Below are 20,383 nucleotides of genomic sequence, written 5' to 3'. Positions count from 1 at the left end.
CCCCAGACGCCAGCTGTCACACCGCCCACCCCATCCTACTCCGGCACGTCGTTCTGGCGCAGGAGCCGCCGCAGCCGGAACTACCAGCCCGCCATCATCGCCCAGATGGAGCAGGAACAGGTGGGATAGATGCGGCTGGGTGGGCACAATTCATTCCAGAAAAAAATGATGGTAGTCAAGCGCATTCAATGTTAGGCCTGGTTTATACACGCGTTTCCCAAGTGCATTCGGAAGTGGCTACTGACAGGATGATCCTGTCTAGCCTGGAGTTTAGCCTTGTTAGTTTTGACCCGCTCCCCAAGATCCACTAGCCGCCAGCGGATCTTGTAGAGCGGGTCAAAGCTAACAAGGCTAAACTCCAGGCTAGATCTTGACAGCAGTGCACATTTTCCCACTGCTGACAGCTAGGATCATCCTGTCACTAGCCTCAGGCCTTGGAGCACACTCCGTGTACGCTTGGAGTACTCGGAGCACACTCCAAGTGTGCTTGGAAATGCTTGTGTATTATGCCCAGCCTCAATGTTTAACATCGATCACATACGTTATACATGCCTCTTATCATTGATTGTGAATGAGGAGCCATTAGAGCTAACGGTTAGCATTTGTAACTTGTAGAACCAGCATGTAGCACAATACAAACAGTCTTGTACCACTTTGAGGCTATAGCACAATATCTTACCAGGCAAGTGGGACATAGAAAATAGTCTTTTATGAGTCAGCAGGCTTAAACTTGAAGGATTTGTCGCAGATTGATAAAATCCTGTTCATCCGTTTCAGACTGTCGACGGCCTCTATCGTCTGGCGGACAAGATCATCATTCTCTGACGTCATGACCTCGTTCCCAGGATGAAACCACCTGTTGCTATAGTAGTAGTACGTTATGCCAAGCAAATCGGGGATCTAATATTGCATGTCTAAAACGTGTTGGAAAAAATCTAAATGCTGTAAAATAAGAAGAAGCTATCGCAGGCATTCATTTCCTACATCCAGCGTTAATGATAAGGGGGGGATCAAAAGTACCAGAATAAAAAGTGTATGTGGTACTCAAGACGTTCTGTAATAGCAACGCTATCTAGTGTAGTTTACTGACATTGCAGCGGATTTCTAGATTGCATGCACTGTTCGATTTACCTACGGAATGTTCTTCAAGAACGAATGTAGCAGCTCTAAATGTTGAGTCAGCATTAAAGAAGATAAAGACTTGTGTACAGCATGATTTGTTTTTGCTTGTCATTTCTGCCATGCTAGTTTTGATTGGGCATTCGGTTTAAACACAGCATGGCTCAAATATCATGGATGAAAACAAACATGCACATAAGCATGCAAACCGAAACACATAAAGACACATGCACAATCAAACAAACACACACACACATACTGTACACACACATACTGTACACACACGCACACACACACCTGACAACATGCACTTACATGTATTTAGACATACATAATTATAAACATACACACAGTCATATACACACTCATAAAAATGCATTCACACAAACACATAGTCTGTATAACGCAAACTCCAGCTGTCCGGGGATTTCTGTCCCCTCCTTGGGTTGCGAGGCAGCTACAGGGCGGCGAGCGGTCACAGGAGGCTTGATTGAATTCAGGCTAACAAACACACAAAAACACTCGAAAAAAAGACATTCACAGTCTGTTTCATAATGATGAGCATTTTAATCTGACTGTACAAGGGTCCGGTACAAAGCTATGATACAATCGTGGGGTCTGTACAGGAAGTACAAATACACAATATATGCAGGTGACCATGATTCAACATCTGTAGAGAGCTCCCTTCTTACACTAGCCAGTATCCTCCAAACAACCAACTGCAACCCCTCATTCACACCTGTCTGCTAAAAGTTGCATAGGCACATATTGTTGATCTCCTGTATGTACCTGGGTACATGTACATCAAGGTTTTTTCTACCCAACAAAAAGTTGTCGAGCTCCGGTTAATATGGCAACCTCTAGAACACAGAAAATAGTTCCACAATGTCTCTTGCCATCATCAGTTCTTCAAAATAAGATTCTGTAATGTAATACATACTTGGCCATCTAAGTCCTGCAATTTGCAATAGTGCCACAAGGAGGCACTCTTGTATACACTAAACCAGTGACCTCAAATGGCACCTGCACTGGTCACATGACTATTATCTGTAAGCCCATTGGTCGAATATCTAATAATACTGTGATCATTTCTTCCTCATACACACAAGCAAGCGAAATGCAAGAAGTGGCGAAGTTCTCATAAATTCATGAAAGATGATCATTTGTGGCTTAATGACTAGATACATGTGTCTGGTATTTAATATGATAAGTCATGATTATTAACTATAAAATGCAGTCACCTGAGAAAAAATAATCATGAAAATAATGAACAGCAGAATACTCTGTGTATGTATAGTCAAACATGTTGTCAATGTCCTTAAATCTGTCAATGGTATTCAGAAATATACCTCCTAGCTTTCAATAGTGCACCAAAATACCTTTATTTTGTTGTCTACTTCTCTGCAAAGTGTTGAGTGCAAGCTAGTGTAGAGTACTAAATCTCAGTGTGTTACCAGGTTTATTGCGTTATTGTAAACCTGGAATAAAGTAAAGTACAACATGGAATGGACACAAATTAACTGTACAATTACAACAAGAAATGGAACTTTCAGAATTCCTCCATATTTGCACAAAAGTGGATTATAATAAAAACAATTGATTCATTCTTGATTTACATTTCTTCAAAACTTCCATTGCTTCATTCCGGAAGCAACCAATTTTCTGATACACCTTAACTAATGAATGAAAATTAAACAGTTCTCCCAGGCTTATATAAACAAAGCTCAACTTCCCTACCTATGTTCAAAGTGGCATCACCCAAATACAGACCAGACTCAATAAAAGTCAGGTTGCTACCACTTGAACAAAGGGGTGCCGGGCTATAACCAGAAAGAGCAATAGGAAACACAATCTTTTGGCAATGATATGGCAATAGAAGTGATATGCACAACTGAAGAGTTTTCTTCTTACCCTACAGACAGACCTTCCCACACATACAAGGCCCCCCAGATTGCTTCACCCCCATTACCATTGCCGAAAAATACCAGTCCTTGTGTAATAGGTGATATCATAAACTGATAGTAGGTTTACATTCTCAGCACATCTTCAGTGGAGCACAGCACCATTGTAGAAAATGTAGCAGTGTATCTATACAGGTGACAATCAGGTCCACACGCTTTCTGATTATCTTTACTAAGAGATTAAGAAAAAGGTTTTAATTAGAGATGGGGGCTAATCTGTTGCGAGGACTGACTTTGCCCAGATTTGTCATCAAATCAAAAATATCACATGATTCAAATCCATGGTTTTATGGATCTGGAAATTTCGAGACTTTCTAAGACAGGAATGGGCTCAGATTTGGCAAGCTTTGTTCACACATATCCCTTCTTCATGTTGTTTAAGGTGTGGCAGCAACAACAGTCCTGAACACCCTGGTAATCGTGTTGTTTGTATGTCCATGAGTTAGGGGATGTATCAAACTACACCTATAGAAAGAATAGGTGTAAAATCTCAAGCAAGGCACGTGGATGTAGAACAAAACAGGGCTCTCACAGCTGCCACACCCAAAACCAACCATATGAAAGGATATTAATAATAATCGTAAACATCTGACTAAATTCTGACGACAAAAATACCAACAAGACATGATTCTTACAAACTTTTTAGTAAAACTGCCACCTAAATGTACATTAAATGGAAGAACACTGTACTATCTTTTCACAATGCCACTGATTTCCTTGGTAGTTCTTCTTAGTTCTGCTAGGGCCTTGTCAAGATTTGGATGATGGCTTGTAGATGTTTGTGAGAGTCTTAGTTCGTGCATGCACCCTTCTAACTTGTTCACAGCCTCGCGGAAGGCAAATTTCGCATGCGGTTGCTGGACATTGTCAATGTAGTGTGAACAGGCGTTAAGATAGTCTTGTCCTAGCTCTTGCACGTCCGTTATGTGGGAATTCTGCTTAGTGTTTGTCAGTTTTTGTAGCAGACCGTCCGACATTTGCAGTAAGGATTCCTTTGTGACATCCTCCAACGGCTTTTCCACCAGCGGTCTTTTCCTCAGCGACACTCTAGCGGGAATGAGCGGTTTAAACCCTAACGGAGAGCTCGGACCCTCGCCGTGAGTGGATAGTAACGGTTTAGGACTTGTTATTGCAGGTTTGTCCGTGGATTTGTAATCTGACGTTTGGTACCCGCTGTCGGAAGAAGTCAGTTTGGAAGTCCTTGGTGGTTTGATCACAGGGTTAACCGATGTGCCCTTCACAGGTGGGGCCATCCCTGGGAAAAGTTTCACCCCTCCTGTGGGGGTTGGAGGGGGTGTTGCCGTACTCTCAGCTCTTTCTGCTCTCAGCCCCCTATCATTTAGGTCCTCCTCTGTTATATGGAGATTGCCTAAGTGAACAGGTTTCTTCAGGTAGCCTGGTTTCTTCTTTGTGGGCTTGGACATGGCGTTGTGACCGTTGTCCGCCTTTGAATCGTTATCTTTAGAATCAGGGCTCGATTTTTTCTCTGAAGGACCAACATTTTGTGAGGGAAGTCTTGGAGGAGGGGTTAGGAGATTTCTAGGCCTCTCGTGCTTTGCGAGGTTGGCACCTTGGAGCGATTCATCCCTATGGTAGCTCTCTAGCGCTCCGCTAACGCTCTTAATACTGTGTGTCGGGCTTTTGTTCCATTTTCGTTCCGCCCTTTCGGCTTTCGTTCTCCTTGCGGGAGGGGATGGCGAGTCCGCGTCCCCCCGAAACCTCTCGGTTTTCTGCAGAGTCGAGTTAAAGTCTGTACTAGAGGAGGACTTCAGCATGTGCGGGTGCGGCGTCGGCTGGGACTCCCTGTCCTCACTGATGTCAAGAGACGACATCGACGTCCTGCCACCGTGCATTGCGTGCGTCTTTTCCCTGGTCCCATGGGGGAACGGGAGGGCCTTCTTCGGAAACTTACCGCCCGACGATCCCGCGTCGACCGTTAGGTTCCCGAGGCTGCGGCTTGTCTGCGACAGGTGAGCGTTCAGCTCCTGGTTCAGGTTCTCGAAGTTCTGCGACATCCCGTTCTTGTCTTCCCGGCGGAACAGCGGGTGAGAGTTCGTCGTGGGCGGGTAGGTGTTGGTGTCATTGTTCTTGTGCTGCACGGCCTCGTCCTTGAATGAACTGCTTCGTTTCGGGGGTTGGGGGGCTGGACGTTTCATCCTGCTGCTGCGTCTCCACAGCGCAGGCAGGTTGATGAAGGCCTTGCTCATACGACTCTCCTCTTTACCAGACTTTTCCTCTTTTCCTTCGTCCTTCTTGTCCCGTTCCTTGTCTTTGTCTTTGTCTTTGTCCTTGTGTTTGTTGCTGCTTTGTTTCTTAGGCAACGGCGGTGATTGTTTCTCTGATGTCTTCTGGGACTTGGAATCTAGAAAGAGGCAATATTTAGTTTCAGAACAGATTTGGAAACAATTTTTTGTCTACTTTAAAAAAAAATTCAGCAAATTAAATCGCTATTGAAAAAAAACCCACTCAAAATAACAATACATAAAGAAAAACATAGCTTTGAATAAAAATATACATGAAATCATCAATGATGAATCAGAAAAAAATCACATTGTTGAAATCAATGTGGGACATGCTGAGGGCCTTTCCCACAATGAACCATTCTTCACCCACAATGCCTAGCAGACTGATTGAAAAGTAAGCCTGTGTTAAACTGAAATACATCAGGACACTACAAAGACATCAGATCAAAAATCTTATGTCACCTGCCAGCAGTACAACCCAAATAAAGACTACTTTTTTTAAAAACAAGTTTGCTTAGTGTAAGGCCAAATGGAAGACTTCTAGGTACTGAAATAACATCTCTTTTCCCTTTGTCAGAAACACCAAGCGTAGGCAAGCTTGAGTCAGTCTGGTTAATGGAAACACAATTACAGTTTTTCCGAAGCCTGGGTAAAGAACAGTGCATGTCTGATTGATCAGGTATTGATTATTGATTGATTGGCGTGACACTCACAGGTACCTGGCTCCGTGGCCCCGTGAAGCTGCACGATTGCGCCGCCGTCCTCCCCTCGCTTCGTGCTGCGTGATTTGGTGGGGAGGTCGGGCGCTCGCTCCAACTCAAGCTCCTTCTCTACTTCTGCAGGGGTCAAACACAGACAAAGTTAGTCTTTATAGTAGTCAATCAAAACTGCCAAAGAAGACCACTCAGGAGACTGATGAAATCTGAAAAATTATCTAAGGGACCATCAAAAGTGGTCACATTGACCAGGTGGTCCTTATGTAGAGGTGGTTTCTTGTACAAGTCATCAGACCTGTTCATCAGTTAAGGTTGATTATGATATTATTATGAAGTGTTTCTATGATTATCTACCATCCTTAAATAACTTACATTGAATAATAGGAATTTCACATGTTAGCTCTAGTTTTCTGAGTTACTAAACATTTTGGTTTGAAACAGCACATGAAAAAACACAGAGGAGAACACCTGTTGCATAATTTTTTATGCTGTTGTTGTTGCTTAATGCCTACCTTCGTTAATGTTGGAGTTTTGGTACATGGTGTTCAAGGCATCATAAATATCCCTGAAGTCTGGACGTTCTGTCGGTCTCCACTGCCAACCTATAACACAACACAAGAATGAAACTGATTATCTCCTAGATATAACATTCATGTAACCAAACATACAAAGTAACACACCTGTTCTTGTACAGACAGTGTAAGGGACTGATTGGTTCAAGCCATTACACAATGCCATGTGTCACTATTTGAGAAAAGAGGGTGGAGTGAGGAAGTGCCTTTTTCAAGGGTACAACATTGGTGGCATGTCAAGGGATTCAAAACCAGGACCTCTGGGTTCTAGCCCAAACTACCAACTGTTACACCAACAGGATGCCACTAACACGATGTTGTGGCCTTAGAATATTTAAAAAAAATGGTTCCCTTAAAATGCAGTACTAAGTACATCTTACAGACTCCCAGTTACTTACACTTGAGCATGAGTTGGTAGACGTCGCTGGGACAGCCGTCTGGTCTCTCCATCCTGTAGCCTGCCTCCAGCTTCTCATACACCTGGGTCAGGTCGATCCCCGGGTACGGAGACATGCCGTAGGTCGCTATCTCCCACAGCAGCACACCAAAGGCTGGGGGGAACATCAAACAACAGTCAGAAACATATGTACTCCTGGGTCAGGCCGATCCCCGGGTACGGAGACATGCCGTAGGTCGCTATCTCCCACAGCAGCACACCAAAGGCTGGGGAGAACATTAAACAACAGTTAGAAACATACACCTGGGTCCTTCGGTACGGAGACATATGTCGCTATCTCCCAGAGCAGAACGCCAAGTGTGGAATATAATGAATAAATGCAGTCCTTTGTTGTCCATTTTTGCACCTCCGTGGAGTGAGGAAAGTCATGTAAAGTGCCTTTTCCCAAGGGCACAACATTGATGGCCTGTCAGGGGATTCAGACCAAGGACCTCTGGGTTCTGTGCCAAACACTGTTACGACAACCAACACCAACACGACGAAGGTGCCATGACCAAAAAGAAAACAAAACTCACATCAAACTGCTTGTTATCTGCTTGTCATAGTCCTGGTCCACATCCATTACTAGTGCCTCGCATTGTTCAGCCAAAAGCTGACGTGACCAAACAGAAGAAAAAACTCACCCCAGATGTCTGACTTGATGGAGAACTTGTTGTAGGCCAGGCTCTCCGGCGCCGTCCACTTGATGGGGAACTTTGCGCCGGCGTGCGCCGTGTACGTATCGCCGGTCATCAGGCGTGACAGGCCGAAGTCGGCCACCTTCACCAGGTGACTCTCACCCACCAGGCAGTTCCTCGCAGCAAGGTCCCTGGGGAGGGGAGGAAAAAATTTTGTTACCTGATTGTACTAGACTACATGCTTGTGCGTATCCATCACTATTTATCCATTTATTTATCAATCTTGGATACAGATGGTTTGTCCCTTCACCCAAACAGGGCTGTAACATATAAGCAGAATGTAAACTTCATCACTACACTATAGACTTTATTTTCAAAGCTACATGAAGTATACACCTTGTTTCACTTGTTTTGTTTTTGGTCACTGTCAAGTTATCTGATCCATATTATGCTTGAAGAGGTTATGCACATGTACACCTAGACCACATACATGTACTTACACCATTGTAACACCAGCTGTTCTCACCTGTAGATGAAGTATTTTTTCTCCAGGTGGCTCGTGTCACTGCCAAGTAAACTTTATGTTACACTCGGAATGGTCATACATGTTCACCTGTATAACACACTTGCGCCTGTGTAAAACATATTTTCACCTGCACATGAGTACCACACCTGTTTAAGACTTATTTTCTCACCTGTGGATGAAGTATTTCTTCTCCAGGTAGCTCATGGCGGAGGCCACCTGAGTTGCCATGTACATGAGGACCACAGCATTGACCTCCTCGCGGTCACAGTTGCGCAGGTAGTCCAGCAGGTTTCCGTTCGGCATGAACTCTGTGATGATGTAGAACGGAGGTTCTCTGGTACACACACCTGTGGGGGGCACAAGGGAAATGAAACAGTCACTCACTAATCTAGCTTGTAGCTTGAAAGTAAATGTTTGCGGGTTTTGCGGTGAACTCTGTAAAAAGCGTTTCATTATGTGACTTTAGTGCTACCATTGTTTCAAACAAGAACTTAACACCTCCGCAAACACTCCATTTTCTCTCTGCCACGAAATTTAATCCCAGCAAACTTAAATGCATTTTACAGTACATAAGATTATGTGTTGGTAGAAATCATCATGAAGCAAAGTTAAACTTTCTGCAACTTATGGTCCACAGCCCACTGAGTCATATGTGTCATCTGCATGACGTGATGTCACGCGGTCGATTACTCATTCCTTGACAAAGACTAGAGTTGAACTTACCAAGTCATAGATCATGGAAAAATATGGAACAATCCCTTAATATTTTCTACAAACTGCTATTATGCAGCTTCTTTAACTAAGAGACAGGTCTTCTTGACAATTTCTTGACCCATTTTCACATCCTCACCTAGTAGCTGCACCAGGTTGGCATGTTTGATGTCCTTCATCACAGCTGCTTCTTTTAGGAACTCCTCCACTCCCATGGTCTCCTCCTGGACAACAAATAAATATGCGTTAAATGAAATAAGCAAAGATCCCTCAAGTTACAACCATCTGGTAGTTGGAAGAAATAAAATGACAACCTAAACGTGAGCCATGTGGCTACAGATGTCTTACTGAGGGATGACAGTGTTGCGATAGATGTCGATTAGCAGAGGCTAGGAAAGAGTCCACTCTACATGTACTTTATACAAATTAAAATCATGACAACCTTTCATTACCCCATATACATACATGTAACTAATGAGTATCCAATATTCAAAATGAGTCATATTTAGGTACACATACAGCATATCTAATTTAAAAGGTAACACATATATCAAGAAAAAGAAGCTGAAATGACTACCTATTTCAGCTCATTACTTGTGTAAGTTAAAGCGCAAAGGCTGTGAACTTTAGACATCTAACTACATACTTGTTGATTTCATGAATGGATAACTATTAAGAAATTCAAGTTTGACCAACCTTTAGAGTCTTGACAGCCACAGTCCTGCCGTATCTTTTCCACACTCCCTCGTAGACCTCCCCGTACTGCCCCCCTCCCAGCTTCTGCTTCATGGCGATGTCTGTGCGCTCCACCTCCCAGTGGTCGGGCTCCGGGGACAGCCCGTACACCGTGGGCTTGTTGCGTTTGGGCGCGGGGTAGCGTAGTGTCGTGATGAGGCCGTCGGGGTCCAGGGAGTGGTGGTGGACGAGCTCTGCTAAGGTGTTGAATCTACTTTCTGATGTGACATAGACCTGGAAGACGAGACGATGTAAATCCAAAATGTCCTTTTTCTTAAAATCAACAGGCTAGGATGTCCCCAGCAATTCTTTTATACCTGCATCTGTATTACCGGTAGCCAAAAACCTAGTTCAAATGTTCTCTATAATCATTTATGACAAAAGTGCTCTTTTTTTGTCATACTCAAATATAGTCTAAATGTTGAGAAAACATATCTATAACCTGAGAATGTACAATTCAACCCTCAACAAGATAGGAGGTCTACATGTTGAACTTTCAGGCACTTCCGATAATGCTAATTGAACTGTTAGCATATGACCTTGTCTTGACTTTAGTATTAGTATACTTAGTACTATTGAAGACTACGTCAAGACATCCTTATTTGTCTTAACCTCACTAACATATCTATTCTGAGTTTTGGTGTCAAACCTGGTTTTCCAGTCCTTTCCTTAGTTACTGACGAAAGACAGCGGATGCTGTCTGAAACGTCTGACAGTTTAAATTTTATCCAGTTGCTTGAGTAACTATTTTTGTCGTATATCTATAACCAACCTTTCCAACGGAGGCGTTGTTTATCCTGTAGTGGTACACCCTCCCCTCATTTCAACTGCAGTAACTTTAACATGCTAAGGCTCACAGTATGACTCTTTCATACTGTAAATATTGTCTAAATGGATCTATAACCAACCTTTCCATCGGAGGCGTTGTTGATCCTATAGTGGTACACCCTCCCCTCGTATCTGAGCGAGATGGACAGCTGCCCCGGGCTGCTCTCGCTCTCCCGCACCAGGAAGCTGCCGTTGATCCCGGAGGACAGGATGTACTCGGCGGCGTTGCGGGAGATGGCGCCATGGTACCAGGAGTGTCGCTCCAGGCTGGTTGCCGGGGTAACATAACTGGACGGGACCCAGCCGCGCTGCTTGTTGCGGTTCTGCGCCTCGCACCATTCCCCGCTCTCGTTATAGCTCAGGATGTGGAGGTGCTCACCTGTGGGGAAAAAGGTTCCTGACTTTAGATGATGTTTGTGGAGACCTCAAATTCAAAATGGGTGCTGAAAGGACGTACTTTCACTGATCTTTTATTTTCTAACCAATTCTCCCGCTATCATTATAACTCAGTATGTGGAGATGTTTTCAGTTTTAGAATAAATTAGATGACGTAATATGTGATGTTGAAATGGATTCAGAAAATCAGCAACTAAAACCAGAAAATAAATGTTTAGAATTTGAAACTAAGTGTTTGACATAGAAAATAATTCAATATTCTATTGTGTTTCCATTCTTTTTCTTAATACAAAAGGAAAAAAAAATCTGAGCCAAAAAATAGTTTCTTTCGCAAAACACATGTTAAGTTCCAATTAATCAATAAAAAACTTTGTAAATAAAAAAAATACAATATCTCCCTACCTTTGACTATACTAAGTTGATTTGTGTCTCCTGCTACGAAGTCGTACAGTGCGACGAACAGCTGGGGGTCGTTGAGCTCCGGCCCGAACAGCAGGTTCTCCCGCGACGTCCACCTCTCCCCGAGGTGCGGCGTGTCCGGCAGGGGGCGGTTAGCAAGGACCTCAGACACTTCTGCAACGGAAAAATATTGATTGGTATCATCTTAAAACAGGTTCTTTTTTTACACAATATCATCTAGGGTTTGACCATGAAACAATGGAAACATGAAAGTCTTCAATCTGGCTTTAAATGTGGCGTGTCTGACAGGGGGCGGTTAGCCAGAACCGCTGGGAGGACATTGTTATCATCTTAAAAGAAGTTCTTATCTTACAGCTTAGACTATATGTAATAATATTAATCTTATGTATGTAATATAAGGAAGGGTATCAGATGTGGCATGTCCGGCAGAGGGCTGTTAAGCCTCATAAACATTCTGTAACAGGAGAAGACGTATCAATCGTCTTGAAAGGTTAAGTTCCAGATTAAAGGAAAAGTACCATGATAATTCTTAGCTTAATCTGGCTCATCATCTTTAAGGTTATTGAGAAGGGTATCTGATGGTGTGTCTGGTAGTGGGCCACAAACTCAGAAACATCTGTAACTGGAGGAATTTTCAAAAAAGCGCAAAAGTCAAACTTTACTCAAAGCCAACATACAGACCAAAAATGTGATCCTGACTTTGACACAGTAGTTAGAAATGCTGCCAGTTTCCATCAAAAATCTTGTCACCAGCAGCCAACGTTCAACACGAGCTTCCATACAACAATTATATCGCTTACAATACAACTTTCTCTCTTGATATACAAAATAGGGGACAAGTCAAAAGCTAAAATACTGACCAGAAAACGTGATGCTGACTTTGACACAGTAGTTACAAATGCTGTCAGTTTCCATCCTGAATCTTCTAGATCTCACAAGCAGCCTAACTGAACGTCCAACACAAATGCAGTCCAACAGGACAAGTTCTCATACGGCTAACTCAAATCTGTACAACATTCCCACACCAGCCAGTTACCCATGTGAGTAACCAGGGATCCTCTCACCACAGTGACGTAGGAACAGTGAGTCCTACGACCTTGAGGACCAACCTTTTTATACGGGCACGCCTGGTAACCACACCAAGGTGGAAGTCCTACTTCCGACCCGTTTTGTGTACAGTAAACTGTACTTCCTAGGAAACCGCTCAAGCAAATAATAACATCTACCACTCCTTACAGTACCATCTTTAGCATTCTTAAACTCAGAGGAAAGATATCAAGAAAGAAAAGAGTTTGTACAACACTAAGCCCAGAGCTTCCTACAAGTTTAACAAAGACTTGTGGATTAAATTGGGTGGAATGACAGTAGCCAAAGGGTGTGTTAGCTCAGGTCATGAGTTCCTATTGTGCTGGTGACCCACACTGGATGTTTTCCCCCCGGGACACATGTGGATGTCAGGTCACAGTTTTTGTGACGTCATCAACCCAGCAGGTTAGCTTCCCATCAACCTCGCATCGATGCCCATATATGGACAGAGAAGTTACCCTGACAGGCTAATTTTCTGTGAAATATTTTAATGAGTTAAAACATTCCTGATTTCATATGGAACATTCCAGTGTTAGGAGGGGAAGCATGGTTGTTATAGACATAATCATGACAATGGTCATTTTGAAATAGCAAAAAAAAAGAAACTAGAAGAGTTTCTTTTTCAGGTCATATACAGTCAAAACTGCCTAAGAAGACCACTCAATGGACAGATAAAACCTGGTCTATGCGGACAGGTGGTCACTTAGACAGGATTCTTAAAGCTTGTGTCAATCGAAAAAAACAAAAAAAAGTGGTCACATTGGCCTGGTGGTCCTTATGTAGAGGTTTGACTGTATCTCTACATGTCACAGTAAGAATAACTAAATCTTCCATAATTCAATGATATTGAGAAGTCCTCTTTCATGATACTTAAATCTAAATTTTCAATTGCTTGCCACAACCCAAAGATTTTAGACTGTCGAAATTTAGACCATTCCTTTTCTTGTTTTATACTTTCTGATGTACATGTACATGTACATACACATGGTACCTGTATGTATTACCTTTCAAGAACTGTAGAATATTTCTATTGTAAGTTGTGTAACTGTACAATACTAAAAAGGTTAAAATAAGCTGTAACAAAATTGACACCTGTATGTGGTATGTGAAGACTCCAAATTTCATGTTGACTGGAATTCACAATAAAGCACCTCCCAGATTCCATACAAAACAGTCCTCACGTAATGACATACATGTATAATAACTTCCTGTTGACAAACAGCTTTAATCTGGGCTACTGCCAGGTGTTGTCAGGTGGGCGGAAATACTTCTCATGGGGTTTTACACGTACACAACTGACCCACAGATTAGGCAACCTCATCATTCTGTAAACTGCCTAAGGCTATCAGCAAATTAAAGATTTAAACATTTCATTGAATTGACAATTAAGTATCTAAATACTTATTGTTCTTTATCAGCTATGTGTTATTCTGTCAGAGTTGGAATTAAAAAACTGTGTGGCATGCTTAATGTGAGTAAAAATACATCTGACAGCTTTATAATCATACACAACAGCTCAGATCAACTATGGTAATGTCATCCATTTGTCTAACCTTTACTTTTATAGAAGAAGCCGTTTGGAACACAATTCTTAATTGGTTAGAGGTCAATCAAAAATGATCAATAGTCATTATTAACTTTCCTTTGTCGTATTGATTGATTTGTTGTCTAGTGATTTATGTCCTGAATCTGAATTGTAAAATTGCATAAACCACTATATGGTAACTGAAGCATCAATTGTGTGCATAGTGGTTTGAGTACAAGCTATATACGTGTACACATGTGAACGTGAGGAACTAACACATTTTGGATTACAGAACAGGGTGTGCCTGCCCTTGAATTAGAGGGTGTGCCCCTACTCTTTGTAAAATGTGTACACATGTTGGATTCCTTAATATAATCTGCTCAAGGTGCTGTTCTTCTTAAATCCTATTAAGTATTGGAATGAAAATTGGGTTGTTACTTCCTTCCTATATCATAGCTTAAAGGAGTGGAGTGCAGAGATGGGGTTCAAGAGTCTAATAGTTAGTATGGGAATTGAACCCCTAACCTCATGATCAAGACACAGGATTTCTTAAACCACAAAAACTAAATACTGTACTAGACCATGTTGTCCTCATCCACAAGATTATAGTATATAAATGTTGTACTAACAATAAGTAACATAAGTCTTGAACCAAAATAGTTGCTCTTTAAATGGGAACCCAGATAGATAATCAAAAGAAATAAAAATGCGGTTTGACTCTGACATCTAGGTTTGGGATTCGGACCCCCAAACTTGTCATAAGGTACTAGAATTGCTAACTCCTACGAGACCAGTTCATTACTAAGGAGTCCACATTTGTCACTCTTCACATCTTGAACCATACCAGCTGTGTCGCTTCAAGTTCAAACATGTATATCATCGTAATGTAAAGCTGGTGGCCGTACACTTTTCACTTGGGCGAAACAAGCAAAATGCCGACAATGATATCTACATGTAGATCTCACTGATCAGTACCAGTAAATATCATACCAAAGCACTAGCTTTGAACTTCAGGCATCAAACCTCTGCAAGTAAAATAAAAACTCAACACACTTACCAAGAAGAGTAGGGGTGACCCGGTGTGCTTGGATAAACATGCTAACCATAGCTTATCGGCACTACTATCTAAGGAAAAAGTGTCATTCTCTGTCCTCTACCCAATGTCATTTCCATATACTCGTCACGTCTTGAACCATCCCGGCTGGGTCAGTGTATCATGTGGAAGGAAGTCAGCTGGAACAGGAAGGTAACTCCAGGGCAACAGGAACAACAACATTCACTGCAAATACTTCAAGTCTTCACTTCAAACAAAATTGGTCATTTACCAGTACTGATAGTACTGGTCAGCCAGATTTTGCTAGTTTCACACAAGTGCAAAAGTGTATATCATTCTAACTACAAATCTTCTCCCAAGTACGAACTACCAACAAGACATTGTGTAAGGAAGTATGTATTCAGTTGTACCATACAACAGGTTTGTATCCTTCAAGGTCAATTTGGTGAATAGAGAAACAAAGAATATGGCACCTGCATATGCATGACACTTAGGTAATGGTAGAACATGTACCTAAGGCTACACCATCTTATATCCTTGGCTCTCGGACATTTTAAGGTGACATTCTAGCAAGAGGGCATTGTCAAAACAGAGAGCAGGGAGGAAAACTTGAATATGTCTGCATCCCAAAAACTGAGTGCACCAAGGTACAAACTTCTCTCTGGCAGTCACACCGACAGTCTTCATGTTGAAGTTCAGCCAAGAAACAACAAATCTAATTGGTGTGGTCTTTTCTATTAGTATTTGTACCTACCAACCAACCAGTGTAACTACTTTTCTCACACACCAGCTTAGCAGGCGGCAGTGGCCGGTTCTATTACGTCAAACAACACGTCACTCCTAAGCCCTACTATAGGGGGATGGATCAGGACTTCCCTCATAAGTGCAGGTATGTAAGCGTGCCACACAGCACACGTTCGACGGCGTCAAAATGTGCACAGGAACACGCTTTGACGGCCGTCCCAGGGTGCCATATGGGGAACCCAGAACGGCTGTTTTCTACGGTCTCCACATTGATATAAGACGCAAACAGTTGACAATACTCGGTCAGAAAATAGCTGAACAATTATATATTTTTACGATCTTTTGATTTCTATGAAGGACAGAGTGTGGGAAAATACGGAATTTGCGAAGTTCGTACGGAGCGCCAGTGAGAACGTGCGAGCACCGATCTCGGGAGATAGTTCAACTAAAACCCGTTCTGAAATGAAATAAAAACACCCAAACTATCAACTGTTCCGCTTTTTATTATCTTCAGATGTAATACTTATGATCCATTTGGCTGGAGCTGCCAGTAAACCTGCGTAAAACCTACAGGAAACGCCGATCTCGATGCACGGAAAGTCCGCCATGACACATGTGCGATCAGCCGCTTAGACGGAAAGTAGCCACTTATTGCGACACAAACATTACGCCGATTCGGCGTGATTTGTATGAATACGTATGCCGTGATCGGTCTCTCTTTTTTGCGTGAGGCCGTTACCACGGAGATTTCTGGACACAAGCTTGAAGGCAAATGTTTATACGCTCAGCAGGATGTCTCTAAATTGTGTGTTTTCGCACAATAAAATATTAAAAGGCATGCACGCCGAACTTTCCACAGGCCGTTGCCACCTGTCAGTCAGCACGTCAGGACGTGCTGAGCTGCACGCTGTGACGGAAGTTTTGTCTCTCCTTTTACTACGGCGATTTTCGGGCACAAGCTCAAAGGGAAACGCTCAATGATATATCTATGAATAGATATTTCGCAGTCACTGCGAAATATCTATTCATAGAAATTCGCACAATAAGATATTAAAAGGCATTAACGCCGAACATTCCACATACCGTCGTCACCTGCCAGTCAGCACGTCAAGACGTGCTGAGCTGCACGCTGTGACGGAAGTTTTGTCTCTCTTTTTTTGGCGTGAATCCGTTACTATGGCGTGAGTCCGTTATAATGATATATCTATGAATAGATATTTCCCAGTCACTGCGAAATATCTATTCATAGAAATTCGCACAATAAGATATTAAAGGGCATTAACGCCGAACTTTCCGCATATACCGTCGTCACCTGCCAGTCAGCACGTCAGGACGTGCACGCTGTGACGGAAGTTTTGTCTCTCCTTTTTTTGGCGTGAGTCCGTTACTATGGCGATTTTCGGGCACAAGCTCGAATGGAAATGCTCAATGATATATCTATGAATAGATATTTCGCACAATAAAATATTAAAAGGCATTAACGCCGAACTTTCCACATACCGTCGTCACGTGCCAGATCAGCACGTCAAGACGTGCAGAGCTGCACGCTGTGACGGAAGTTTTGTCTCTCCTTTTTTTTGGCGTGAGTCCGTTACTGTGGAGATTTTCGGGCACAAGCTCAATAGAGAAATGCTCAATGATATATTTATGAATAATTATTTCGCATAATAAAATATTAAAAGGCATGCACGCCGAACTTTCCACGTGCCGTCGCCACATGTCAGTCAGCACGTCGAGCCGTGCTGAGCTGCACGCCCTTGACGGACGGCTCTTAAAAATATTTTTCTCCAATTTTGAGTTAAAAGACACATACTAGGATTCCATATTAATTTCCTTTGTCCTTTGATTTGCGATTGTGGAAAGATAGAAACTTTGTTGGGAGTTTTTTTGCTGCTATAAGGAAACATTCAAGTTTTTTTAGAGTTTGTCATATTCTATCGTCGCCACGTGTCAGTCAGCACGTCAAGACGTGCTGAGCTGCTCGCTGTGACGGAAATTGTGGACTGATGGTGAACAGGTAAAGAGTAGCACTGGCTTTTACAATTGTGAGACTTATAGAGATGAAAACTGTCGATTGAATCTTAAAATATTGCTACACAAGGCAATTGGGCAATTCTAGTTTGTAAGCCATGGCAATAACCAGCTAGGCTGTGGGGTCGTGTGGCGTAACGGTGTCCCCGTCGCTCTGTGTCCACACGTACGCGGTGACGGTTTACAAAGAAAGGGTTCAACGATCGATGGCAATTGTATCCCTCAGATAACGAACACAACAATCTTATTTATTGTCCTTGTGACAGGGTACGTGCTAAGGCATGAGCCTGTAAAATTCCAAGGAATTTATCGGCTAAACATACAGAGTTCCTTCTCAGTCTCATTCACGGAAAGCATACCATTAGTTACGTTTATTCATATTTTTCACTGATGAAAAATGGCGGGTTTCATTTCTAAAAGGGGTAGGAGATGAGAGAATCCCTTGAAATGACTAAACTTTTTTTCCGTTTTCTACAGGGGAAATAATGCGGGGTGCTCTGACTGATTTCACGTGTAAGGTTATGGCATGGACTCGTACAGACAACATGGCCTAATCGACGTTCAGCAAAAGAAACTCCCAAATAAACTAGCAGGCTTTGTTGTGAGCTGAGGCAAGTGTGTGAGTGAGCTCATTAGAAAGACAGTCACTTGAAACAATCTTATGAAACTACATTATTCTCTCACAACGTTAGCTGCCTTTCTATTTTTCAGCTCTACGTTTTGTTGATGGTTCTTGTATACACCTATTTCCAAAAGCCGGTAGAACAATGGCGGGCAATCAGTGCACCTATGGTGAAACAATTGTGCCGGGACAACGTTTGTTTAGGTCCAGTTGAACCGGTTGAAATCTACCGAAATACAGTAGATCTATGCTATGATGCAAGGGCATTATACTAGTATATAGAGATGTCCTTGGATGCAGTAAATGATAATAACTTTATTGCAAGTTCATGCCCGAAGGCTAATTTCAGACAAACAAGCACATGGAAATACATGGGAATCAGAAATAGTTATCTAGTCTACTGTGAAAGTTCTAAGTTAACTAAGGTTGACTATGGTTGTGGTTGGGTTTGACTTCTTTTTTGAAGGCAGTGGAAAATGAAGACACCAGTAAACGTCACAGGTTTCTGCGGTTTGACATAAAATACTAAAATGCTACATAGCACTGAGAACTAAGAAATCAGTCGACTTGCTGAAGTCGAAGATTAAACCAAATCAACTTTGGACTGGTGGTGCCCGCTTATTACCCAGACCCCGCCAAACAAAACAAACATGGCAACGGATCAAACAAGGCTAACCCGGTTACGGGAAATAATCGAAACGGTTCAATCATCGAATTGGTTCAGAATGTCTCGGGACGATTCAATCTTCGGATCGTGAACGCTCAAAACCGACTGTCATCGAAACGTTTTTTTTGTTTTGTTTGCAGACCACCTTCTTGAGGTAGAGAAGAAAGACACTTGCGGCCAAACCTCCCGTTTCATTTGTTTCGGGGTTCCTATGTCTGGGCTGCCATACACAACTAAATGTCGGTCCTAAGCGTTATCAGAGCCCGTAGGTTGCGGTCCCATGCTCGGTGATAAATCATTTTAAACATTGCATGTGTGCGTGTTGAGCCTAGTGTGTATTGCGAAGTGCTGCATGTACACGTGAGTTTCCATGCAACCCGTCATAACGTGTGGATGAGCACATGATGACGGCAGAATATCACAGACGACAAATACTCGAAAAAAAGCTTGAAAATTTCCTTAGCAATCATAGCAACAAAAAAAAGTCGCAACAGGAAAACAAAGTTTCTATCATTTTACAACCATTAATCCAAGCCGGACGAAACTTACCATTCAAAAATACCATCATTGCAACGTGCCGTGGTGAGGTTCCGGTATAACCGTCATAGCGTGCGGATCAGCACATGATGACGGCAGAATATGACAAACGACCTATACTATTAAAAAAACTTCACAATTTCCAAATAGCAACAAATAACTTGCAACAAGAAAACAAACTTTCTGTTAGTTTATAATCACTTAACAAAAGACGATTTACCATTAAAAATATCAATATTGTAACGTCCTGCGGTGAGTTTTCGGATAACCCGTCAAAGCGTGTGGATCAGCACACGATAACGGCAGAATATGTATGACAAACGACAAAAAACTTTCTAAAACTTGACAAGTTCCTTATAGCAACAAAATAACTCGCAACAAGAAAGCAAAGTTTTATCATCGCTTATCAGATGACGACTTACCATTCAAAAACATTATCTATGAAACGTGCTACGGTGAGTTTCCAGTGTAACCGTCAAAGCGTGTGGACCAGTACATGATAACGGCGGAATGGCGGAATATAACAAATGACGAAGACGTTAAAAACTTGAAACTTTCCTTATACTACTTGAAAGAAACAATTGCTCGCTAAAAGAAAACAAAGTTTCAACCATTTCATAATCGCTAATGAAAGTTGAAAGGGAAATAACAAGGAATATTTTTTAAAACTAGAAATAGAAGCAAAATACCTGAAAGAATCTTCTTGGGTCACAGCGCACAGCACAGGGGGGCGATCGAGAACAGGCGTGCGATATGCTGTGCAATTACTTACCTGTATTTTACCGAATTGTGCTGTGGCTACATCGACAATTTTCA

The 20,383-nt window shown here is 42.3% G+C and overlaps 1 protein-coding gene and 1 long non-coding RNA gene across 4 annotated transcripts in view; one reads left to right on the top strand and one right to left on the bottom strand.

Moving 5' to 3' along the window:
• Positions 1-4: 4 nt before the first annotated feature.
• On the top strand, positions 5-1,213 carry LOC136442383 (uncharacterized). The gene is made up of 2 exons (XR_010756994.1): positions 5-120; positions 778-1,213. It is a non-coding gene; the product is annotated as an uncharacterized lncRNA (long non-coding RNA).
• A 453-nt stretch (positions 1,214-1,666) lies between these two features.
• Positions 1,667-20,383, bottom strand: part of LOC136441211 (tyrosine-protein kinase ABL1-like) — a 37,972-nt gene continuing 19,255 nt past the window's right edge. Inside the window, exons 1-11 of one of the 3 annotated variants that reach the window (XM_066437352.1) lie at positions 12,162-12,271; positions 11,284-11,454; positions 10,566-10,864; positions 9,619-9,891; positions 9,062-9,146; positions 8,381-8,558; positions 7,692-7,876; positions 7,010-7,162; positions 6,552-6,641; positions 6,037-6,159; positions 1,667-5,442 (exon numbers count right to left, since the gene is read on the bottom strand). In XM_066437352.1, the coding sequence (XP_066293449.1) occupies positions 3,770-5,442; positions 6,037-6,159; positions 6,552-6,641; positions 7,010-7,162; positions 7,692-7,876; positions 8,381-8,558; positions 9,062-9,146; positions 9,619-9,891; positions 10,566-10,864; positions 11,284-11,454; positions 12,162-12,216 (3,285 nt within the window). In that variant the 5' untranslated portion in view covers positions 12,217-12,271 and the 3' untranslated portion in view covers positions 1,667-3,769. Of the gene's footprint in view, positions 5,443-6,036; positions 6,160-6,551; positions 6,642-7,009; positions 7,163-7,691; positions 7,877-8,380; positions 8,559-9,061; positions 9,147-9,618; positions 9,892-10,565; positions 10,865-11,283; positions 11,455-12,161; positions 12,272-20,383 lie in introns of those variants that run through there. The other 2 variants (XM_066437350.1, XM_066437351.1) reach the window with 2 other exon arrangements.

The sequence above is a fragment of the Branchiostoma lanceolatum genome, chromosome 9, assembly GCF_035083965.1.
Source record: "Branchiostoma lanceolatum isolate klBraLanc5 chromosome 9, klBraLanc5.hap2, whole genome shotgun sequence".
Taxonomy (NCBI): domain Eukaryota; kingdom Metazoa; phylum Chordata; class Leptocardii; order Amphioxiformes; family Branchiostomatidae; genus Branchiostoma; species Branchiostoma lanceolatum.
The sequence above is the reverse complement of the archived record's forward strand: the minus strand, read 5'-3'. Positions and strand labels throughout refer to the sequence as shown.